Source organism: Amphibalanus amphitrite, unplaced genomic scaffold, assembly GCF_019059575.1.
Source record: "Amphibalanus amphitrite isolate SeventyFive unplaced genomic scaffold, NRLGWU_Aamphi_draft 000195F_arrow, whole genome shotgun sequence".
Classification (NCBI taxonomy): Eukaryota; Metazoa; Arthropoda; class Thecostraca; order Balanomorpha; family Balanidae; genus Amphibalanus; species Amphibalanus amphitrite.
This window is the reverse complement of record NW_024881690.1, coordinates 477,218-503,083: the sequence shown is the minus strand read 5'-3', so window position 1 is coordinate 503,083 and position 25,866 is coordinate 477,218. Positions and strand designations below refer to the sequence as shown.

Sequence of the window (25,866 nt, the reverse complement as noted above, 5' to 3'; positions counted from 1 at the left end):
CATTCACCCAGCAATCCCACACTGTTGCGAGTAACACTCAGACAACCAGCACGCAGCCTCGGACGGCCACCGCCGGCTCCGCTGTCGACATTAACCATCCAATTGTTCCAGCGCGTCCACCGCGGGGAAATGCCCCCCCCCCCCCTGAGTTCGTAGCAATCATCAGTTGGCGTCTGGTGACACCGCGGGTCTTTTCCCTAGGCAAATCGACTAACCGTAGCCGTAAGCCGGTGCCGTCACCCCAGCCAACACCTGTCATTTGAACAAATCAGCGACGAACTCTTCCCTCGGGCCGCTCATTACCTAACAAACCAACAGGCTTATCCATATAAACACTGCTCAAGGGTTCAGTGACGCTCTCCAATCCGATCATTCCATACCACAGTGACAGTGTGTGTACGTTGTATTAACACGTCACTAAGTGACTCGAGAGATTCACATATAGTACATCGGACAATTCATACAGGAAACACTATGTGAAAGGCGTCTACCAGCACTTCTACACAACCATGGACGGAAGGCATGGAGACTCTCTGGGAATGGAAGATGCAGATGGTGAATGAGTGAGTGACTGAGTGAGGGGAGAGAGAGTGAAGGTAGAGTTAGAGGAAGGGAAACGGGAGAGGAATGTGGCGATGAAGAGAGAGAGAGAGAGAGAGAGAGAGAGAGAGAGAGAGAGGGGGGGGGAGAGAGAGAGAGAGAGAGAGAGGAGAGGGAGAGGGAGAGGGAGAGAGAGAGAGAGAGAGAGAGAGAGAGAGAGGGAGAGGGAGAGGGAGAGGGAGAGGGAGAGGGAGAGGGAGAGGGAGAGGGAGAGGGAGAGGGAGAGGAGAGGGAGAGGGAGAGGGAGAGGGAGAGGGAGAGGGAGAGGGAGAGGGAGAGGGAGAGGGAGAGGGAGAGGGAGAGGGAGAGGGAGAGGGAGAGGAGAGGGAGAGGGAGGAGAGGGAGAGGGAGAGGGAGAGAGAGAGAGAGAGAGAGAGAGAGAGAGAGAGAGAGAGAGAGAGAGAGAGAGAGAGAGAGAGAGAGAGAGAGAGAGAGAGAGAGAGAGAGAGAGAGAGAGAGAGAGAGAGTGATACGAAGACACCAGCCCCCTACGCCCTCTCGCAGAGACCCGTCCATTCCGAACACAGGCCACTGGTTGGCCGGGCGGAGTATGACGGAGGAGCGGTCACAGGGGCAGTCCCGACCGACCGGTGCTACCCTCAGCACAGCGCTGCAGCAGTGTGTCTGAGCAGGTAGCTACCAGCCCCCAGTAGCCGGGTATGCTCCCGACGACAAATATATAGTGGGTCAGCTAGCCCCCAGTTGTCGGTGTGTTCCGGACGACACATATAGCAAGGCACATCGCGCTTCAAAGGCAGACAATTCACTCGAGAACATATGATCAGTGATCATGTTATCGATGCAAAGGCAAACTAATGCGTTCCTGCTACTTCATTTGTACCTACTTTACCAAAGCGAACTAAACGCGATGCTATTCGTTTTATAATACATTTTCTGAAGGAGCATAGATTGACATTGCACTGGACGGACATTCAATCAGCGAATTACAAAGCCCCGGCGTCTCTGGGAATTGGGGAGAATCTATTGAAACCCTAGCAGCTAGGTGGTCGGGTGTTTCTAGAAAAGGCGATCACCAGCAGAGCAGATTGACCTCCCTGGAACAGGCGACTGCACTATGAAATTAAGGGAAATACCCCATGGGAAAAACAGCATCGCAGCCCAAGTTAGCTTGTGGCTGGTTGCAGCGGACTTAAGATCCGGCGCCGTTTGGAAAATGTAATACGCGTTCTAAAGACATGTTCGCCTTTGAAAGCGGTTTTCAATAGCCGGCATATATCGATGTACCAAGCGAGCGTTATTACAAAAAGTACCCTTACGAAAAAGTGCACATAACCTTCAAGCATTCATCTAGTTTCATTGCAACAAAAGAAGCGATACATTCATACACGCATTCAAAGGCCAGGATGCGATTATTATCTTGTGAAGAAATGGCACCAGCCAAGTGATCAAATCAGAGCACAAAGGCGGGGATTTCATCAGCCTCCCGGGACAGAGCAATAAAAAGGACCGATACACACGCCCAGTGAGGCGTTCGTCTCGCGTCAGTTCGGCTGTTTAGTGTTGGGCAATCAGCCGGCGAGCTTTGAGGTGATTTACCAAGAGGCATCCCAATATCAGAGCGCAGCAAAATGCGTGTAAAATGAGGAATGCAACACTGAAGGGAAGCGGCGCTCATTGAAATTGCACCGATACAATCCACGCGATTCATCACATATCATCTAAATCTCTCAATACATCACATCCTTAACCATGCCTGGCAGCAACCAGCATTGGGCGCTGAGAGCAACAGTGCGAGTGCGCCATTAATACAACCTAAAAACAACCATAAACGTGCATAACAATGACACGCTCCCACACAATAAGTTAACAATACAACCGTAAAGTACTTCACATCCATTCGTTGCGTATCTTATTCTCGTCTGATGCACCTGTCAGAGGCAAGTTATGTAGTTTTCCGCCGATTGCCAGGTCCGGGGCTCCATTTCGCACAGCTAGCAATAGATCACCTCACAGAGATGGCCTTGCCCTGCCTCTGCCGCCGTATCGCCAGCCCGGCAGTCTCGCCGCGTGGCACACCAGCGCCACCTATGTCCGACTGCAGCGCCGCCTACCGCCGAGCGCGGCTGCCGCTCGCCGGGTCGGGTCGCGGCCGGCGCAGTCCCAGGCGGCCCAGCCAGAGGCGAGCCTAGCCGGCCCAGCCGGAGCCGAAGCCGTAGTCGGAGTCGGAGTCGTCGCCGCGCAGCGAGCCGCCCTGGCTGATGGCGTCCTCGGCGGCCGAGATGCGCGACAGGTCGGCCTCCGAGTGTCTGCGCGCGTCGGGCGGTAGCGGGTGGGCGCCGGGCAGGCCGGGACTCAGCCCCAGGCCCGGACTGCCGCCGCCGCCGCCGTCCATCGGCAGGCCGCCGCCCGGCTGCAGAATCGGAGCCGAGATCCGCGACTTGAGGTTCTGGAAGTCCTGCGGCTTCTTGGACTTGCGCTTCTTGATGCTGAACTTGGGTGGTGGCATCAACTCGCGCTCCGCCTGTGGAAAAGTAAGATCCGGTCAGAGCATGTCAGTTCAACGGAACAGCGACTGGAATAAAATCGGACTAATTCCAGATTTTGTTCGCAGTAATAAATGCAAGAGGTAGCACGACTTACTCATTCTGGACCTCTCCATACGGTATACCGCCTATACCTAGCCTCCCCAGTTCGCTGTCGGGACAGCGGTGAGCAAAAGGGACTACCGCGCGAACGACTAACTACGGTCGGTATCTGACGACTCTATCCTACCCACTCACGTCATTGACGCTGTCTGAGGAGCCGAATCGGCCGTGCAGCCGGTCGCCCATCTGCAGGCCGGTGCTGATGAGACTGTTGAACGCCTCGGTCGTCTTCTTGACCCGCACGTTCAGAGAGCCGATCCGCAGGAAGCTGTTGTCCTTGTCGCCTGAGGGACGGAGACGCAGGTGATGGGTCACGTGACAGAGCGGGTGCAGTTCGGGGAGGGGGGAGGGAAAGCGGGCCGTCACCGAAATACACACAGTTGTACTGCACCAGGCCAGCTAGGGAAACAAATACAATATTTTATCAACAGTCTACGTAGTGTTACAAAAAAACGTCAACGTGATAACATTTTTGAAAAATCAAATATAACTCAATGACCATCAACTAAATGCAAATTACGTTTCTAGCTTCTAAGTTGAAAGAGCACTTACCCAGGTGCATCTTACTACCATGGCGTTTCTTCTTAATTTCTGGAATAGAAACAAAGAGGTTAGAGCATCACGAGAATCAATTTTAAAATTAGCAGAGCATCACATCAAAAAAAAGTTTGAAATATTAGACGAGCTATCGATATAAACGCCAGTAGAGTGCCCTGAAAAGAGTGGCAGTCTTGTTGTGAGGTTAGTTGATACCCGTGGCCGTGCCACTGCTGTTAAACTACCGGCAGCCAAGATACAAAGCACGCACTGCAAGCAATGCAAGGGCTACAAATACAAAATAAGTTGTTAAGGGCAGGCTCAAATAAAAACATAATGAACAAAAAACTCGCGGTGCTATGATACAGCAGAGCTGTGCTATACAAGAACACAGCGTTAACGCTGGCCAGCGCTATAGCACACTGCATTGTGTTGCCACTTGTCGGATCTCCGACAGAGCCACCTACCTGGCCAGGGCGTCCCGCCCTCCTCCCGTGCAGGGCAGTGCCTCTACCGAGCATGCAGAGCACTACGTGCAGCCAGCACCGACCATCACCCAGTCAGCGAGCTAGTTAGGCCAGTCAACATGTATTAGTGCATAATATACAAGGGAACAGAGTATGGGAGGCAGACAGGCCCGTGCGGGGTGACCGGCAGGGGGCTGGCACTGCAGTGCGGGCATCAATGGTACAGGGGCTTGGGGCCGGTGCAGCTGCGGCGTCCACCGCTTGTGGGATGTACCAGAGCGTGTGGTACCGGGTGCGTTCAGTACCCGCACAGTCCCACCACACTCAGCCATGGAGACCCGCACCGCAGCCCAGTCGAGAGAGCCGTCACATTTTATCAGTCACTCAGCCCATCAGCCAGTCAGTTACTCCATCAGTCACCCGGTTAGGCCAATTAGCTTCAGTCAGTCAGCTTAGATTGTAACCCAGCCAGTCCATTGGCAAATCAAAAAGAAAAGAAGCCCGCGAACCATCAGTCCATCCGTCCGTCCGTCTGTCAGTGTGGGTGCCCGTCCCTCGCCCTGACCCCAGCAGCATGCAGTGCACATCGGCAGCATTGCAGGGCGCAATGTTACAGGTAAGGGAGCCCGGCCGTTAGCAGAGCAGTGAACACGGATCGGTCACCTAACAACTGATTACTAACAGCGAAGTCAACCAGTACCGCAGACACGCAGCGACTTATACCGCTGACACAGGCATAGTACACAGATAAAGGTACAGAACACTCGAGTCACAACATTGGCTGTATCAAATTCGTACATTGTTATAATCACTGAGTACGCTAGCCCACCACCATATGGCTAAGAAGTCTATGATCAACCGCATGCAATGTTAGACCAACTTGGTAATTGAGTTCGCTAGCATCTAATACTGATTATATCTGGTAACACAAAATAACCTACAATCTACACTCAAATCAGGTAAGAACACATTCGTTGAAAGTCCATAGGGAATCGTAAAGCCAGCAAGGTAATTGGCATATTGATGTTAAGATAGCAGGCATTAAAACGTCGACGTCACACTATATAGTATATACTTAATACCGATAGGCACTGTTGGTCGTTGGCAATGTCTAATCGAATGATATAACGCCATGGCCATTGGCCAATGGCCATTGATTATGCATCCCCTAACACTGGACTCAAAACAAGACTAGCGCTAATTGGTAAAACATAAACAAGTTGAATAGACACAAGATTAAACAAGCTCGATAAAATAACCCAGTAAGGCCAAATGTCCAAGAGACGCGGTACACGCACACTTATGATAAGCAGATTAAACTCGAACTATTTAGAGATCAACGTCCTGCACTTCCAATGCAGCTGGAGATGAGCGAGAAGCCAGCAGTGTTTTAGACGCATCGTAGGGAGTGATTAGCAGCCCAAAAGTAGTCATACCCAGAAGACACTGGGTACCCAAACCCTATCAAGCCCACCGAAGGTAGGATAACAATCTCTAACCCTAACATACAGGCCAGAGCTCCCTGTCAGACCCCAGATACATCCCCCGCCCCTCACTCCTGCATCTCGACTAGCTCATCAGGCGGCGGCAGCGAGGCCCTCTGCGGCGCCGTGCGGGCCCGCGAGCCGCCGCGGAAACTCTCCCGGAGTCTCCCCTTCCAGCCGAGCGCCGCCTTCCCCCCGGCACTGCTGGAGCGGGGCCGCGGCGCCGGCTCCAGCTCTGCCGACTGCTCGTCGCGACCGTCTCGCTCCAGACGGCGCGGCCGAGCGAGCAGCACCACACCACCGCCCTGGTGCCTCCGCCGGCGAGCCTCCAGGTAGCCGGGCGGCGGCGGCGCCGGCAGCGGCTGCGGGCCCGGCTGCCGGTACGGGACCGGCGCGGGACGCGGCACCGGACGCAGCACCGGCGGCAGCACCGGCGGCAGTGCGGGGCTGCTGAGCGCCGGCGGAGGGGTCGGAGGTACCAGCGGAGAGGGCGGCGCGCCGTACTTACTCCTAAACGCCTCTGATGACAGCGTGGTCTCCTCGCGAATCATGTACTGGCGCGGCTTCTTGCCGCTGTGGTCGCGCACGTTTGGGTCGGCGCCTGACGGAGAGGGGACGGGCGGTCACTGCATGTCTCTAACAGGTGGATGGATGAGCCGCAAACAAAGCGGATAGAGTTGGAGGGAGGGAGGGGGGGGGGGGGGGGAGCGATGACATAAGACCTTTTCGTACACATGTGAAGGACTCACACAGTCAAGGGTACTTACAACATTGACGATATTCATCTACAAAAAATCACAATATTGGTCAGGATACACTTGGTCGTTGGATGTAAGCAAAGGCATGCTTGAGCATCATTAGTAATATCACTGTGTTGAAAAATGACACCACGGTAACCGGTCCATAATGTTCATCAACATAAAATGAAATCGGCAATGTCAAATGTGTTCGTACACGAACAGAGGTGGCTTCCGAAGGCGGAAATCATTCATTCAGTCATCAGTTCTGTTATTTTCCGGCCAGCTCCTGACGGAGGCTGGTTTTCAATGGATGAGGAGTCCCAATATACAGCCGGTGACAGCTGCATGTAAACGGAGCGCCGCGTGGTCAGCGGGCGTTTCCAGAGCGTCCCCCAGTGACGGGCTCCTTATCACCGGCCGTCGGCGCCGGCGACTGTTTGTCGCGTGGCGCGCGCCCGCCGCCAACGGTCACAGTTTATGGACACGCCGGTCTCCACGGCGGCGACGCTGGGTGGCGCGACGCGGCGCTAAATAAACTCGGCTCGACATCCGTCCGGCAGCCCAAACCCCCTAAAACACACCAGACTCCAGCGATTGAACAAACCTCCATTTCAGCTTGAAAAGGAGAAGCGTCTGGCAGGACACGTCGTCGTTTCTACTGTGCGTCGAGCTTTGAGTTAGAGCTTGTCCCTTTACGATGAGTCGACCGAAGGGGGCGCGGGTCGAAGGGGGCGCAGCCAGAGGAGGACATGGATTGGGTCACTGGGGAGGCTGAGATCAGCATCGGCCCCCGTCGGTCGGCGCCGGCGGCGACAGCGGTCCCTGGTCCGTGCAGAGGGCCAGTGGAGCGTGGCAGGACAACCGGAACGACGGACCACCAGCGGACCACCGGCGGAACCACCGGCGGAACCGCTGCGGGGCGGGACCACCAGCGGAACCACTGCGGGGCGGGACCACCCAGCCGTACCGGGACGCCGGGACCAGCGCCTCATCGAGTCACAGAGGGCCACGGAGGGTCGCGAAAGGTCCGGTCACAGACGGCGACAGACAAGTAGCGAAATGCATGATGCATCGACGACAGATAGTATCGAAATGCATGGGCGAGCCTCTGGTGGGATCTACTGGCATCTAACGCTGGTTCCAACAGACCTTCTGATATGTAGTCACTGACCGATCTCGTCGACAGATACTGTAGACTGAGCTTTGAACAGTGGCTTGAATACAAGCCATAGGAGCTAAACACACCACACCATACAGGACCACGGAGAGACCTAAGGGAGAATACAGACGAAACCCTGATTCTCTGGACGAAGCCGACACCTGGAGGTCAGGATGAGATCCCCGGGGGCGGTGACCTGGTGACCTATAGCTCATAGTCTGTGAGAGGAAGCCGCACGGCCGGAGGCGGGTCTGGCTCGTGCCCACCAGGCCGACCAGCCGCGCTACGACATACGCCAGACGTCGGCCGGGTGTTTTGACAGGTCATCTGACACATTCCGATGACAGACAGACTGGACACATGGCATCACGAGGTAATGCGGATGGAGTCAGTGCCGAGCACTGCACGGTCGTTACGAGGGTCCATGGAACACTGCTGACCGAGACCCAACGACTGCGAGCGTCCCAGATAAATTCGGCCATCACCTGTCCCGCCATATATCCAGGCACACAGACCTGTCAGTCAAGCCACAGCTCAGATCAGCCGCAGTCGAATGTAGGGGTCAATGGACTGCCGCGAACATACATATCACGTGCGAATGGGCTTATTGACCCACAGGGGCAGCAGCTGACAGTCCCCTAGACCGAAGGGCGGTTTCCTCCCGGCAGATGCGTAGGGATCCTCATGGGGCGCCACCGTCAGACCAAGGTCCCCTCCCGGCTGGTGCTCACTGAGCGCCGTCGATAGTCTCAAACACACCATAAGTGTGCGTCAGTAGGTCAAACGCCTACACTCATCGTATGTGTGCACCAGTAGGTCGAACAAAAACGCATTCACTCACCGTATGTGTAATGTATATTGTGTACAGTGTACTGTACACCCGTGGGCCGAGTACATCATAAGCCTACTCACCGTAAGTGTGCACCAGTAGGTCAAACACATCCTCGTGGCCGTACTGCATGGCGACATGCAGCGGAGTGTAGCCCTGCGGCACAGAGAGGGAGCGGGGTCAGACTGCAGAACTGAGCAGGGTCAGCGGGGTGTAGCCTTACAGCACAGAGAGGGCAGCGGGGTCAGACTGCTCTGTCAGACTGCAAACTGAGCAGGGTCAGACTGCCCTGTCAGACTGCAGAATTGAGCAGGGTCAGCGGGGTGTAGCCCTGGGGTACAGAGAGGGAGTGGGGTCAGACTGCTCTGTCAGACTGCAGAACTGAGCGGGGTCAGACTGCTCTGCCAGACTGCAGAACTGAGCGGGGTCAGACTACTCTGCCAGACTGCAGTACTGAGCAGGGTCAGCGGGGTGTAACCCTGGGGCACACAATGGGAGCTGGAACGTCAGACTTCAGACCGCAAGCAAGAAGAACATCACAGATAGGGACGGGGAGGGGACATACTTCGGACTGTGAGAGGGGGAGAATTAAGACAGGGCGGAGGACAGACTTCATACCGGGAGATCCACTTTAAAAAAGCGAGCGAGAACAGCGGAATTGCTATGACGAGCGATGGTGAGCGTTAGTGTCATCTCCATCGTCAGACGTGTAGCGGCACCTAGTTAGCCGAGCTATCAGCCAATGGAATCATTGCTATGGAAATATCGGGAGGCGCTAATATGAACGGTAGACGGCGATAACACAGACAGAAGACGGCTCTGATGGGGAGGAAGAGGGTGCAAGAGGCCAAAGACAGGCAAACAGACAGACGGACAGCTTGGTACTGGCGACGAGTGGACCTCGCACCTTTGCAGATGCAGTGCGCGTACATACGGCACGTGCCCGCGACGGGAGACAATGTTATCGGGAATCGCGACTGACGTGAGGAGACACTGAGAGAGGCACAAACAGAGACGGAGAGAAAGAGAAAGAGAGGGTGAGATAGTGATTGAAACGCTGCCAGGGATACAAATGTAGAGGCAAGTCTGCCCAGTCCGGCGCCATCCAGTACATACCAGCCTAGCGGGTTTCTTGTAGTCAGGTCATCGCGAACAGAAAAAAGCAGAGCTAGATACCTAAACTGCGTCACCTCTTCCACTGGAGACTAAAGGACACCTAAACTAGCGTCTACAGACTACACAGCGAGCCTGTTACCGTGACAGACCTTCCATCCGTGCCCCACCGTCCGTGATATTTGTTCGTGAGGTCCAGTAGTGACCCTCTGTCCGGGAACTAGTCTGTGAAGTCAGTCCCAGAAACTTGTCGGTGAGGTTCGGTCGTAAGACACGGTCCATGAGGTCCTGTTCGTATGGCGACTCGTCAGTCCGAGACTCTCCATCCGTGAGATTTGTCCGTTAAGTCCGGTCGTGAGACACCGTCCGTAAGGTCCTGTTTGTACGGTCGCTGGTCAGTCCGTGATGCCCATCTATGAGGCCGTCCGTGAGTCGGCGTCCGTGAGTTCCATCCGTGAGTCAGTGTCAGCGCGCAGCTCCCGGTGCTGACGCCACCAGCGGCGCTGTCGTCAGCCGTTCTAGCGCCGTGAAGATCCGTCACTCACACCCCTGACAGCACCGCGCAGCGCAAAACGAGGAAGTTTATGCAAAAACCGCAGGAATAAACACAGTTGCAGAGGACCCCGTCTGACCCTTTTCCATCGCACCGGAACATGTTATGACCGACTGTCAATCCATTGTCCGAAATTAAACGTAAACACCTCCAAAAGTAACGATAGCATAACCAAACCGTAGCGCAAGGCGGTCAGCTTTACCGAAAAGTGTACGGTTTGGCTACTTTGATATCGTCAATGCCAGCGTCCTGTAAATAAATGAAAACTCGAAGAAAGATCGCTTGTTACTTTAGTGCTGTTCCAGGCTTTTCAGTTATCAGTTTAAAAGCAGAACAAGAATGCAATGCATAGATGCAAATAAAAGAAAACAGACTATCAGACTTTGCCAGTAACCCGATAAGTCCAGTACTTTAAAAATGAGCACTTGAGCAACGCTCGAGGGACCCACCTCATCAACTAATGATAATAGTCATCTTCGCTAAAAGGTACATGCAACAATATCGAAAGAAAATCACTTTTGTGTTGGTATTTTCAAATAATGTTCTTGTTGGCACTGGTTCGGCATCGTCTTTCTTAGCTCCAAATGATGTCAATTACCTACTCATTCATCACTCCTCGCCCAATTCGACAGAGCAAGAAGTCTCGCGCATGCCTTTGGCAGCCATTCCACAGCGATTCAAGAGAGACAAAACAGTACGACCCGTCGTCCTATCGTCTCCTATTCAATGAGACACGCCGTCGGCCATTTACGGCACGACACCGTATATCATCCAGCCGAATCACGTGCCTCTACGAGTAGAGGTTCAGACTAGTTCGGCGGGCGGCCAAAAGATGGCAGGGGCGGTACAGTACTGTGGTCTGGACGGCCAGGGCCGGTAGGGACGGCCGCTCAGTGCCGATGGATTCCTGGCCCTGTTATCCGTGGGTGTAACTTATGGCCGTCACAAACCAGCTCTATGTTTCACGAGCCTTCTGCCTTACCCACAGCCCCGTCGGGTTCGGCAGCGGTCGTCGAGTGTGACACCGAACAAACCACACACAGCGGACAGGTCACAGACAAGACAAACGTCAAACCCAGTCAGAAGAGGGCGACGAGTCACACTTACCCCGTGCTGAAGATAGCAGCGGCAGCAGCGACGGCAAAATCGACGGCAGCAGCAGTACCAGCAGCAGCAATGAGAACAGCAGCGGCGGCGCATGGAACAGAGAAACAATTCGGCGTGAGGCATCCACGAAGCGCAGGCTGCGAGGGGGGAGGAACACGGGGTCGTAGCTCTCACTCCGTTCATTTCATAAAAACCCTATGACAGAACAAGTACGAAACAACTGCCATTAACCCCCTATTCACTTCCGCCAGCGTTCAACTCTCTGTTTACAGTCGAGGCCAACGCGTCAATCTGGTACAGCGAGATAGCGCTCGACACCGTGCGGCCCTTACCGCAAAACCCGTCTGGACATCAGTGCGGTATCCCCGGGAGAGCGGTCGCCGTCCCGACACCCCCGGCCGGCTGTCCCGACAGCCCGCCAGGCCGCTCTCTATGCAAGCCGATGCAGTGCAGGTGATAATAGCAGTGGGCCGCGCGGCCAGCCACGCTCCGTCCGCAGCCCATTTGACTTGGAAAGGCCGGCGTCTGAATAACATATCGGCCGGGCGGACGGCGAGTCGCGTGTCCCGCAAGCGACGGTCGAATCGAACCACGTGGTGCGTGGTGTATGTGCAGGGAGAAGATTACTGAGATGTGATGTGCGCTATGGCGGAGGGAAGCTGTACTGTGCCGTATTGCGCCCATTTCTCGTGGTGGGAAGCTATGTTCCATGTTGTAAGTACCTACCATGCGTCGCGATGCAGAGGTTGTGCTGTGCTGTGTTGTCCGTGGCGACGGGGAACCATACTGCATGTTATGCGCTGTGACTGGGGAGGAAGCAGTTGATCATGAGTAGAACGGGCATGGACTAGACCGCATCTTACGGATGTGCTGCTCGGCGCCGACCGGAGGAACTCACCGACGCCGAGTCGACGTCTACACCGTGGGTACCGGCGATCAGCTTGATGACGTCCAGGTTACCGTTTTTGGCCGCCCAGTGTAGCGCCGTCTGCAACAGGTCAGGTCAGGTCAGGGCAGGTCAGAACAGTGTAACGCCGTCTGCAGCCTGCAACAGGTCAGGTCAGGGCAGGGTCTGGGCAGGGCAGGGCAGGTCAGAACAGTGCGACGTCCACTGCAACACGTCCCGTCAGGTCAGGTCAGGTCAGGTCAGGTCAGGTCAGGTCAGGTAGGTCAGGTCAGGTCAAGTCAAGTCAGGTAACTTTGACTTTGTATGCCTCTCGACACCTAGCGACACCAGAACGGTCACACACCCGGCGCATGTTCGTTGCTTGCGGCTGAAGCATTCATTCTCCGTCTTAACCTCAGCTCAGAGTCAGCAAAAGATGTTCCTAAGGTCAGTCGATAACCTGCTTGTGCGTCTTCGCTATTAGCGAGTGGTCGTTCTGTCTCACAGATTCCTTATAGAAGCCTCGCAAACAACAGCCCAGTCTCGGCTACCTCAGTAGCAGCCAGGAAGTAACGTGTCATCTGTGGGACTCTGTGAGTCATCCGAATTGTGAAATAAATCGTTATATAAATCGCAGGCGACCATCAAGGACGAAACTCCTTTTAAACATCTAAACTAAGACAGGAAAAATGACAAAACATGGCCACATTTCAGGATAGTGAACCGAAATAGCAATAATATCCTGGATTCAAACGCAAAAACTGCGGGTTGTTTTCGAGCAGTGACGGCTACTTCGTGCAAACATCTCGTATTCTTCCCTATCGACCATGGACGCTTTTAGCTGCTTTCCTCGGCTTCTTGTAACTGGTTTGTTGTAAGCCAGAGCTGTGCCAATAACATGCACACTTTATCATATTTTATACAAGTACAGCACTAATGACCTCTTGAATACAATGCGTGGGTCATTAGTTGAAGCTTATGCGGAGGCAGGTGCAAGGTGGTTAAAAATAAATGCATAACGAGCTACCCATTAGCTCTCAAGAAGAAGCTATGTTTCGGACGTCGCCGTTAGATGGAAGGACAAACAGAATAAAAAGCAGTCTGGGCCTCTCCCACAAAACGTTCAATGTAAGCAAAAGGGCAAAGAGCAAAAGTTCATGGATCAATCGCAGTTTTCAATCATTTGATCGTCAAATTTGCTTCGCTCGTACTTGATGTTGACATTTTTGTTAACGTCATATCACGGTAATGTGCGGCGCCGACCATTTCCTTATCTTATTCAAATACTGCTATTTTCAGTAAGTAAAAAGGACCGTGAGTCAACATGCCTGACATCTGGCAAACAGGGCAGGGAAACAAAGCTGTCCAGTCAGTTCAACCGTTACTTCAAGTACCCACTTTTATGGCCAGTTTTATTGCACTTCTTAAACGAGCCATAACCAAACTTTGGGTACAATTAACTCAAATAAACTCAAAGAGAATGTTTCAGTCGATTCTGAGCACATAAACGTCGCTCACGCAATTCCTCAAAGCTTATTTGCCAAATTGTCAGGGAACTCAGATTTGTTTTTTCAATAGAAAAACACAATTCTAAAGAATAGTGTTTACTACTTTTAACTATTGACAACAAACCTTCGGTTACAATGTTCTCCCACCGAAATACAGCTAGTGAGGTAGCATAAATCGAGTGCTTAGCAGCTCGAACAGTTACGTGATAATCTGCTACACCATTGAGATGCCGTTCTGGCAGCAGTGTTGTATCGCTCCAAAGCGGCTCACTATGTCGTTACCGTCAGCGACAGGCTTTCGGCAATATACTCCGTGGGGAACATCCAAACCGTACATGACGTCCATTCACAGCTCACGAACGATGCAAGAAACGTGTCCACATGACGGCGCCAGTGTTGACAGCAGAGATAACATCACAAACAAACATGGTCACGCTAGCCGGCGCCATTCAGCCGCACTACAGAAAGTGTGGCTGACAGAATAGGATCGAAGGCGACAAGTGTGGAAACGACCGCCAGCCGACAGCGCTCTGCGGTACATGCATGCCACTTTGGTGCGCCCGACCGAGTGATGGGAGCTTGGTCTGTAGCTTCAGACATGTCTAGAGCAAGAGCTGAAGCTGGGACCGGGGTTGCCGGAGCCCAGAACTGACAAAACCGAGCCAACCTCCCGTCACAAGTTGGACAGGGGTCGCTCTCGGCTTCCTTCCGTAACCCGGCCAAGTTTCGTACTGTCCTTGCCGTGTCGCTATAACCAGAGCTTCCCCGGCGCAGCCATGTCGCTGTACCCATCTAACCCGTCACCGCGGACACCACACGGTAGATGCGCCCGGCCGGTCAGTCAGGTCTCAGCCAAACTATGTGTACCAGAGCTGGGCCCAGTCCAGGTAAAACATCTCACCGATCCAGCGCGGTGTGACCAAACTGCCAATCGGCACTGCCAAATCAACGGCCGGCAATTCAGCCTGTCTGGCATCAGCTCCCGTCCGGCGTGACACACCAGTTTTAGCGATATTCGCAGTACAATTTCATGCATCGCCAGTTCACTGCCTTGATGATGGCCGGAAGGAAAAACTGAACTTAGAGACAGGAAGAACTGACAAACGCAGCATGGCGTTCGTCCCAGGATGCACGATGGCAAACCATATCCAGGTAGATCATGTGCACTGTTCGGCGCGGGGCTATTCAGCAATGAGAGCGAACGAAGGTATGACGCACCGTTTAGAGCGATACAATTTCCAGACAAGCGCTAATGACAGCCAGATGTTTAACCTTCGCCAGCAATCAGCATTTCATAAACAGGCATTCAAATGGAGCTCCGCCAACTGCTTAATCTATAGCAATTTGCGAAACATTCATTAGAGCAGACGAGGGCCTGAATTCAGCTTACGATCAATAAATGAAACAACTTCTGTGGATACAACTGTAATAGCATGCAAGGGGTTGGCATGTCAGCCAGATGTTAAGCGTGACTGGAGCAGTACATCAAGACATCAACGGCGGACTATTTCCACGAGTTACTCACCAATCAACTGTGAGAAATAGACAGGAATGTCACGAGCGCCGTTCTCCGCCCATTTGATCTCTCAAACAACTTAAACAAGGCTTCGAACAAGGAGACCACCAGCAAAAATGAGCGCCCACCAGCCCAGCTGCGATACTACGATCGCGTTTTAATAAGCAGCTTGTGATGCCTTACAAGGGAACATCATTAGCCAAACCGACACTGGCTTATTAAAAGACAGTGCCACCTTCAACACCTCGACTTGTTTGTGATATCATCAATCTATGAAACTAGTTACACGGAATTCGGAATGCCATCTTAGTGTTTGGCCGATGATATGACGATTGGAAGCAAATAAACAAGCAATTTAAAACTCACTTCAGAACAAAAAGGCAAGCGAAAAAGACCAGGGTATTGCTTCCAGGCAAAATAAAAGAAAACATGTTATGTAAAAAAAAAAAAAACACTGCACAGTAGGCGATTTCGCTATCCTAGCACTTCATGAGTTATATCTTGAGTTAGACTCAAAACCAGTCATCTTTAAACCCCTTATTTTGTGCCTAGTTTCATTGCGCTTCAACTGATATAAGTGTTTGCATCAGAAGTAATCAGGTTTTCTTTGCAACGTGCAAGAGAGCGAGCAATGCCTTTTCCCCATAGGCTTAACACAGGACAGAAGATGCTTAACAAAAACATATACAGTGTTGTCTGTGTTATGACTTACTTCTCAACTAGCGTCAGTTACGGATGAACCACTTGATCGCAAACCACGTGAGCTGGTTTTGCAAAGAAAACATTGTTGCAAAGGCGCTTTCAGACTGGTCTGTTTGGGGGAAAATAGTACCAACAGACTACCACATTTCAGGAGATCGCAAATTATCGTGTTTTAGGAAGAAGGTAATTATCGGTGAAATGGAAATGGTTTAGCGCTGAAATTGCATGTAAGCAAAGCTTTTTTGCAATTGCAAAGCAAAAAAGAGGAGACCATGATTTGCGAAAAATCGTGGTTGTTTGAACGTTCCGATCACATGTTCTACAAGTAACTATGCTCTGTTCCGTTTCAAGTTTGCAGCCGAAGTGCCCTGCTGAAGGCAGTGCGTGATTTCTGTAGATATATCTCTTGCATTTGAAGACGCAAATTCTTGAGCGGAGGAGCGATCTGCCAAAGAAACTCCGACTGCAAGCTTGATATGGAACAGACTATAGCTTTAGCTAGTGCCTAGTATCGTGTCTACCTACAACGTAACGCTTATGTTTGGTGATTGGGATTCAAAGTTGCGAAATGAATGTACGCTAACGGAGTTAAAGGAAGGAGTAGGAATTTCGTTTTCCGTTTGGCCTCTAAATGAGTTAGAACTTCGGTGCAACGCATGGGCATGCTGCTCTCCCCGAACGGAAGCCATTTCTACCTTACCCGATTGTAAGTTTTTTAGGTCAGAGTTCCCAGGTCACGAAAATGGTCGAAGGAGGTCAAATTGCATACCATTCAATTCGGCAGGTCTTCCTGAGTTCATTAGTGGCTTGCCTGAAACGCTAGCTCAATTTGTTGGGGAGTTATGGACCAAAAACTATAATGATCAGATCACAGTGACGTCATAAATGACGTCACGCAAGTTCAACAATGCAAAAGTAAAGCATCGGACCTTGCAAAAGTAAAGCTTGAACTAGTTTGATATCGTTCCCGGCGCCAAAATAGCAGTGTTCATTTTACAACATTGACTCGCAAATCGCAATGGTGAGGTCATGTGATCGACCTGACCTCATGTGACCTTTAGGGAAAATCCGAGACATACAAACTGTGAACCCTCTGGAGGATATTAGGTTCTGTAAGTTTCATCTCCATGTGAAAGCTGCTCTGGCATTGAGGGCTTTGCGAAGTTGCGACATCTGAGGATCGTGCAGAGGTTCACTTATGACGTCATTGGTCCGTGAACTGACCTGACCTAAAAATGTAGTTGGTGTCACAAGATTCGACTTGAGTCAAAAGTCAGGTATGCCAAGTTTCAGCTTTCTATCGCTGGTGAGTTCGGAGCTGTCGCGAACAGAATCTTCGGTTGGGCGGCGGTACTTCGCCCCTCCCCTCGGCCCTGCCCCCACCTTTTACGGTAGGTAAGGGTTGAGCAAAACGTCCATAACTCCGTGAATCGCAAAAAGTGGCAGCCGATTTTTGCAGGATATTGAGACCAAACACCAGGCTACTATGGGTCTGTTCCCGTCGCTCCTCCCAAAAAAACTCGGATGAGGTTGGATGAGCTTGGAGGAGAGCCGTTTCAGAGGAGCCACGGGAACATTTTCGCGAGGAAATCAGCTGTTTGCGGGCTGTAACGGTCGGCGATTTATGGCGCGCAAACATAAATCAAGAGATAACAATTGCTTTCTAATAAAATAACCTTAGATTAATATCAAACATTACTATTTAAAGATATCCAATCGCCATCAATCACTAAAATCATTTCCACTTCCCTCAAATCTCATTTATAAACAATTCACATTTGTATTACGTGCGCCAAATATGTCTACGCAAGAGCCTCCTCCAAAAAACCAACTCTCGTTTGGGATGAGGGAGGAGGCAAATAGTGGTGGTGAGATGTGAAATCAAGATGAGCTTGGAGGAGCTTGGAGGAGCGACGGGAACGATTTTTTGAAACGAGAGGAGGTTAGAGGAGCTTGGAGGAGGTTAGAGGAGCGACGGGAACAAACCCTATGTACCTAATGGTATTTTTGTTACCGAATCTCCTGGATGGCAAAAAATGCGCATTGCCAAACATGGTTATCAGTATTGATCTGATGCAGTTAAAAGGTGTGCTGCGAAAAATTATCAAAAATATAGATAAGTTTCAAAAGTAAAATATGTGTGATGCATACTGCTTACAAGGAATGTGGCTTCAAATAAAATTACGGTTTTCAAGATAATTAACTCTTGTCTTGATTTACAGCCCTCATTGTAACTAAGGTCAAATCACGACCAGGCACCGTAGCTCAGCTTCTCCAACAAGTTGGTGTTTGGACGTTTGTGGTTTTAAAGTGTGTGGTTTGGTGTAAAAAAGAGTGTCACATTTCAGATGCTGGGATATTTAGCTACAAAATACGCCAGTATTTATTCATATTTGCCATCATTTTTTTTTTCGGGCCCCTGAAGCGCTAGAATGCATGGATCGCCTACAGTGCACTGTGAACAGCCCAATGAAGCCAGCGGATTTACAAAGTTGAAGGGCTCAACACCCACATAAGCTCAAGTTTTTTTTTGAGCAGCTGAAAGTGTGGACTCTATGGACGAATTCTTGGAGTCAAGTGTCATCCTTGACTCCAAGAAAGACACATGGAGGGCCTAAACAACAACTGGGGCAGGGCGACCTACGATCTGGATTTTGAATCTAGGAGCTTGTGTGCGATGATCAGAGATTACTCATGAGTTATTATGAGTGTAGTAAGCGGAGGGTATTGGAATTCAGACGTTCAGTGTGCGTAGGTCATAGGGGATAGGATTAGAGCAGCCAAACTCCAAGCCCTAACCGTGCTACCAACTTGACAACCCGCAGGATGACCGCCCTCAGGTCGGAGCCAGCGCAGCGTCTTCCTTCATTACCTGCAGCGGTACCAGTCACGCCGACTCAATCGGTCACAACACGAAAAAATCGCCGTGCCGAGCGCAGCTCACCTGCTACCCATTCGGCAGCTCCGTATGCGAATGTGGCCCAATTATCAGCGGGCACGGCCGCCGGTTTCCGGGCCCGGATGGGGCGGTAACCGGTGATGAGCCGCTGTGTAATTGAGCCCGACCGCCCACCCGACCGGGCACAAAGCAATACACAGCTGCTGCATAGAACTGAGGAGCCATTACGCATATCATTTGCAGCGGTGCGGTTTCCGTTCGCTCTGCTAGCCGGCGGGCCGTAGCCGGGGTCGTGTGCCGACTGTCCGAGACCCGGGGAGTGCCGCCGGCCGGCGACCAATTACATTCACTGATACCGAGCAATGGGTCGCCCGCACAGCCGCCCAATCGACATGGAAATGCGGTGTTCGTTGGAACAGGCGGCGGTGAGCAATTGATTGTCTCGACGCGACCGGGCACCAAAGGCAGGCTGTGGGCCATCGCTCCACGGCGAACCGACCACAAATTGCACACATGGTAGGACTGGACCGGAGAGTGGCGACTGAATAAGGCATCAGAGCCCGGGCAGCGCTGTGTGGGTGATGGAGGGAATGCAGCTGATAATGTTCGGCTGATGCAACACGGCCGTCCGAGTCTCCACTCTCCACAGCGCCACCACGCCAGCCGAGTGACGCCGGCCGGTACCAACTGGTCACCTGAGATATATTTGAAGCTGTGTCTGTAACAATAATTTAATGCAGCGCACTGGGTCTTTCCATAGGAGCACCCACAAGTCACCAACAACGTCGCATCAACGTGCACCGATACCATAGGCACTAGGCAGTTTACTTCATAACGGACTTGTCTCGAGAATGGTCAAGCATTGCAACCATCTTTGACAATTGGCCGCCGCCCCTGATTCGCTACTGCGCTTCCCCTAGTCGCCTGGCCGCCTCACTATGTTGACAGCACCCCCCCCCCCCCCCCGCTCAGAGATGAGATGACGACACGAGTACACGAGGGGGGTGTTCGCAGAACGAGCTGATGACGGGTGTTTCCCAGAGAACACCGCCCTAATCCGTGGCGGCGGCACTCAGCCGCGACGCTCGACGATTTTTGGCATTCTCGGCGGCAGATGAGGATCATCCGACACTAACACTGTTCCAACCTGACCACGCACCGTCTCACAAAAAACGGTGCTCTAAGCTAGGATTAGAACTGTGCCCAGACTCTCCATTATCAATCACACGGCCGGTGGGCACCTTTTTATCAATAAACGGAGCGCAGGCGGCAGCTACATACAGCAGCTCTGTAGCGATATGGAGAGAGGAGCAAACTCGGAAACCAGTTGGGATCGGACGGACAGACAGCGGTGATGACCGGGGTACTCTGGTTCCTGTCACCTGAGAGCGGCGATTAGCGTTATTTATCGCCTGTAAATCGCCGCCGTTACGCGGTGAACCGGGTCAGCTATTTGGGGAGCGCTCTTCCGCGGGGTGAGCTGTAACACTTTCTCGCTTCTTAGTGCTATATAGCAGATTGCTGTCCATCACCCAGCATAGCAGCGAGAGGATAGTTCCTAATAGTCATCACATTAGGTAACTAATGGGACCGAAGAACATAACTCGCACGCCAAAGGGCATCGTGTGCCTGTAACATATGTATAGGGCATTTCGAGCCCTGGTATGTGATACAAAGATGATGGAGAAAAGTGTTTCCTTTAATTTTCCAGCAATGCTGAATGTACCGACAGGAAGTTGATGCAACAAATGATAAGTAACTTTGTCCTACAAATACAAAAGGGCAAACGATGACGACTATATTCAATAAGGGTAAGAATAAAAAATACAGGCAGTCAATATACTTAAGCATCAAAAAGTACATGGCCTTCGACGATAGTTTGTAGCGAAGGTGGCCCGACCTCATTTCATTTTTGCAAAATAATGAAAAAATGTATGCATATTTAGATGCTATAAAGAAAATATAGAAACCCAGCCTGTTCGACTATAGAAACGAAGAATGAAGAATGAAATAAAGAAAACAATAAATGAGTAATTAGCGGTACTTACGCCTAAATTGAGTCGCAGGCCGTGCAGCAGCAGAGTTCATGCAATAGTAACCCAACTGGGGTTCACCGTAAAACCCTGCAGCGACAGCCATTACGGAAATGTCACCCTCTGGTCCTACCCCAGATTTGGAATTGTACGACAAACCAAAGCCTTCCAGAAACACCGCCCAAGCCGAGTCCCGTCCAATGTGGATGATCGCTGCTGTAAACGGCCTTTTATTCGCAGAGATACATGCATCGGAAAGTGAAAGTGGCTTCCACTTCGGGGCGCCGCCTGAACAAGAACGCAATACGGGACAGAAGGCGGATACAAGTCGCAGCATATCGACCTCGCACGTCCGAGCTGCAGCCAAAACCGGGACTGCAAAGTCGATAGATTTTCGGTGACCCCGACTCTGATTCTGAATGCGGCTTCCAAAAAACGACTCTGATTTCGACTCTAAATCCGCAGTCCTAATCAGAACTGAGAACGAACTGAGAGCCACTGATGTCTCTCGTGCGCCCCGAGGTGGAGCGTTTAGAGCAGCCGCGTCACGAGTATCAGCCGTGAGTCACGACTCGATGGCTGACAGAGAGAACATGACGGGACCCGTAATTATCCAGTGTCAACAATAATGGCAGGACACGTCCGATTATTGGACTCGACACGACCAGTTTGTTAGATCAAAGTCAAAACGATGTAACGAGGGGCTGTGGCAGTCAACAAGATGTCCAACCGAGTCGAAACCGAGTTCAACCGAGGTTATGACCTGGTCCAGCTGCGGTCACCGTCAATGGAGTCGTAACTGGGTTCATCCTGAGTCATGACCCGGCGTCTGCAAGATTCACGACCATTGACAAGGTCCAGACGAAGTCATGATTAGGCAGTCGGAATCAATGGATTCTGAGCCATAGCTCCCCTCAGACGGGTTTAGCACCGAGTCCAGCCTCAGTGACGACTCGCTGCTGCCAGGAGTCATGACCAGACTTGTAAGCGATTCAACTCTGATTGAATCGATTCTCATGAATCGCTTGAAAATGCCGACTCACTGTGATTGAGTCGGTTGAATCACCTCTTGTCACCATATGAATCCTGATTGAATCGGTCACACATGGCAACTGCAAGTGATTGAATCGGCAACTCATCGATTCAAGTTGATTGAATTAACAAAATGATTCAATCACCATGTGCTGGAAATTTAAGTTATGACCATATTTAGTACTATATTATGTACAAATATATGTGGCATTTGCATCATAGTCACACACAATGCACTGCAAATTTTTTAGGTATTTTGTCAGTATTATAAATGCGCACAGCTATCATTATTGAAAAAAAAACATAAAAATTTTGTTTTAAGTTTTTAATCAAACTGTAAACACAAATTATACATAAATGTCAGTGCATGTAGATGAAAAAAAATGAATGTAATGTTTCTTTCCATTGCCCTAAAATCAGTATAGTAATCAAGTTAACAGTAGCAGTAAGCAGGCGCACATTGCTCAACACACATGTTTTAGATATCATGTTAATCTTTATAATTTCAATACCCTGTTTCATCAGGACATTTGTGAGTAAGCAAAACATATTGATGAATACACAATGCATGTTTACATTATAATTTGGTAACCTTAGTTACTGATTTGATTTTGGGCTAAGGGTCATAAATTGCTTGATCTAACCCATGGTCTTCTCACTCACTTTACATTTCCCAGCAGAATCAGCGTTTACCTACCACCGTAAATAATTGGAATACCTTGGCTTATGAGCATTGATGGATCTGTCACATATTGCCGTGGTGGCTCCCAATTACACAAAAGTAGATACATACCCTACTAGGTATTAAAAACAACCACCTTCCCATCACGTCCACCATCACCCAAAAACTATTGTTTTCATAGCTCAACAAACAATCTTTATCCGTTTGGTGTTCTTCACCTTCTAGTTTCGAGGACCGCTAACAGTTTTGCATTCGATGCTAAATTCGGATTAGAGATTTGCCAGACTGCTCGCAATATTTGCCACATGCAAACCACGCAAAATACGCTTTCATGTCGCAGCTGCGTCAATATACGCTGCAACTACCTAGTGCTGGGCTAAATACATATTGCCAAACCAATTTAGATTTCTACTGTTGGATATTTTTTCTTTAATGAATTGGACAGGATAAAAAGCTGTTTTACACGCATGCATAAATATGCTTAATTGAATCTAAAAATATAAACTATGTATTTTATATAGTTAAGTAATCCATGGTTCTGCAGTCTGCTGCTAAATTAAAGATGGCTGCCCACTTAGCGCATGCGTACTTCAGTACTAAAGGCCTGGCTACACTATGCGTGTTCTGCGTGCGTTTTTTGCGAGCTTGCATGTTTTGCGTATATTATATACACGTTAATAAAACCTTTTATGATAATTTAATAATTAAAATTTTTGTAAAAAATATAACAAAAACAAAACATAATATTGTTCCTTTCTAGAACCGTATTATGCAAATCACGCAAACTCGCAAAAGCAAAAAACGCACGCAGAAAACGCGTCCTGGTAGCCAGGCCTTTACGTGGGGCGGGCTTGGAATTGTTGTTTTGTCATTGAAAATATGGATGGTTGAGGTAGTTTTATCATGAGAGCATTCAGTTTCTATTATGTAACTATTGAATAACTTCGTATGTGTCGATATTCCGTATTCTTGATAGTAAAGAAAACTTGTAGCACGCCGAAAATGTCTAGTCCTGTGTAATGCTTTACTGGCTTTACCACTGCTTCATAAAGTATCAATCAATATTTTTTTTTTGAATGGCTGATCACCAGCTATTTAAGTTTGGTATCACAATTGATTTGCAAATTTTGTTCCTTTTCGATGATGCTGATAATATATGTCCTGTGCAATTTTGCATGTTTCCTTTTGCAAGCGCCAAGCAGATAAATGAATTTTTATAAGTCTCTGGTAGCTTCATTTGTAACAGAGCTTGTCTTTTCTGTACTTAAATTATCATCTTAACACCGTATTTATATAAATATCTACAACTTTGTTGAGTTCAGTACCTATAGATTTAGTACTTTTCTATGATTTTTGGTATTTTCTTAGTGTATTTGGTTGGTATCTGTTTGGTATCAGTTTCCAAAAATGACTTAAATTGATATCACATATGTATAAATTTTAGATAACATCTTGATTGAATCGCGTTGAGTTAAATCATGAGTTGAGTCATTCCCTGAATCGCTGATAATGGGATGAGTCGTGATTGAGTTGAATCACAGGGTCCATGAGTCGTGATTGAATCGCTTGGAAAATCAGACTGTTTGATTGAGTTATGATTGAATCGGTCATTTCATCAAGTGAGTCGTGATTGAATTGATTGAATTTTTTTGAATCGTTTACAAGTCTGGCTCATGACTCTGTGCCGCCCGGAGCCCTGACTCGGCGCCGGCCGCCCGGTCCGTCACGGATAGCGCAGAGTCGACAGACCGTGAAGCCATCTGTCATGTCCCCACTCCGTCCGCCTCGTCAGCGCCGAAAGATTGATAAGGGGACCACCTATTTAAGGTAGATAGCGATTGTCACTTGCAGATTTACGCCAAAATGTCGCATACTTTTCCCGTAAGCCGATTTGGATTTTTGCTGGTTCCATCAGGCGCGCAAAGCCTGCGTTGGGATTTCGGCCGAGGAAATTATACGAAACGGAAATATCGAGCAAAAATGGTACAACATAGCAACTGCAAGCTGCACCATTTCTAGACTCTCACATCACAAAATGCCTGTAAGGAACACGACAGCAATCAATTGCTTTACAACATCGACGGTTTTATTTTTGCCCCGGGATAGCTGCTAGAACGCGGTGGTTTCCTCTACAAGTTGAGCGATGTTCCTGCCATGTCGCGACCATTTTTCACGGACAGCGGGCCACTACAGCTACCGACCCACCACATCTTCTTACTTCTGCACTCCGTAACACACCCACTCCCACTCAGTTGTAAATGCCGAGCACTGGACGAAACATTGATCGAAATGTCTTACTGCATAAATAGGGACGCATTTCAAGGACGGAAAGCTGCACTCATTCCAAGCATAGAAAGCACAACACAGGCGAGAAAACTTACAAGCAGTAATGTTACTATCTGCATATTAGTTATTGTGTCCAGTCCAGCATGACGTGTGCCACCGGCGGCGTTGACTATCATGCCTACATCACAGTGTCCGATGACCGTTTGCTTTTGTGTGCAAACGGTTTTTGTATTGCGTTTGCGACCTACGCAAATGAAAAGTGCAATTGCATGTTACATGTAGTTACTGATACCTAGAGATAAGACGCCAGGTAGCACCAAGTGTTCGTTATCCTAAGTGTGCTTCTTGTGCATCTTGCCCACATAAAACGAGAAAGGCACAACCAGGACTGCATGGCTATTGCCATTAATTTCGATTCCTTTGGTCACTTTCGGTCTAGGGCGGCCACCGATCCTCCCCCCCCCCCCCCGCCCGGTCTAAAAACAGGCTAGAGATTCGTCCGTCAAATGATCAAAGCCGACAAACCTCTAACAATCGTATCGTCTGTCACAGGCTTATGGACATTGGACGGTCCTGCGGCCATCCCTAACTGAATCACTGCTGGAGATGAGAAGATCCCGGGAGAAGCTCGCTAATCGGAGGGACTCCGCGACTATGACTCCGCTGGCCTCAACGCAATCGCCTCCCTGTCGACCAGGCAAGGGTTGGGCAAGCCTGCATCAGTCTGACACTGTCTGCCTTAGACCAGCTCGGCCGCCGCCGCCGGGTCTGGCGTCGCTCCAGTCTGGCGCCGCCACCGACGGGCCCGCCGTCTCGCCACGCCGCCGCCGCCGCCGACGGCATCGATGAAGGGCGCTAATTGTGACCCGTCGACAACGAGACTCGTTGCAGCCGACACCCCCGCCTCTCGAGCAAATTAACACACCCTCCCGGGACGGGGGCGGGGGCGGGGGCGGGGGCGGCCGACATGACACCCGGCGCCGGCAGGGCGGCGCGCCAGCCGTAAATAGCCCCCTGCGCGCCGCACTGCGTGTGCGCCGGCGGTCAGCCGTGCCGGTAGCGACAGAGCCGATCAACTCCAGAGCTGCTCCCTCAAACCGCGATCACAGAAAACCGAGCTCTGTGCA

General features: G+C 50.5%; 1 protein-coding gene across 1 annotated transcript in view; it reads right to left on the bottom strand.

Annotated features, from left to right (window-relative positions):
- Positions 1-1,881: 1,881 nt before the first annotated feature.
- Positions 1,882-25,866, bottom strand: part of LOC122384657 (ankyrin repeat domain-containing protein SOWAHA-like) — a 65,895-nt gene continuing 41,910 nt past the window's right edge. The window contains exons 8-14 of the mRNA XM_043372262.1: positions 12,094-12,183; positions 11,196-11,201; positions 8,506-8,578; positions 6,203-6,295; positions 3,759-3,797; positions 3,342-3,490; positions 1,882-3,082 (exon numbers count right to left, since the gene is read on the bottom strand). Coding sequence (XP_043228197.1) covers positions 2,747-3,082; positions 3,342-3,490; positions 3,759-3,797; positions 6,203-6,295; positions 8,506-8,578; positions 11,196-11,201; positions 12,094-12,183 — 786 coding nt within the window. The 3' untranslated portion in view covers positions 1,882-2,746. The remainder of the gene's footprint in view (positions 3,083-3,341; positions 3,491-3,758; positions 3,798-6,202; positions 6,296-8,505; positions 8,579-11,195; positions 11,202-12,093; positions 12,184-25,866) is intronic.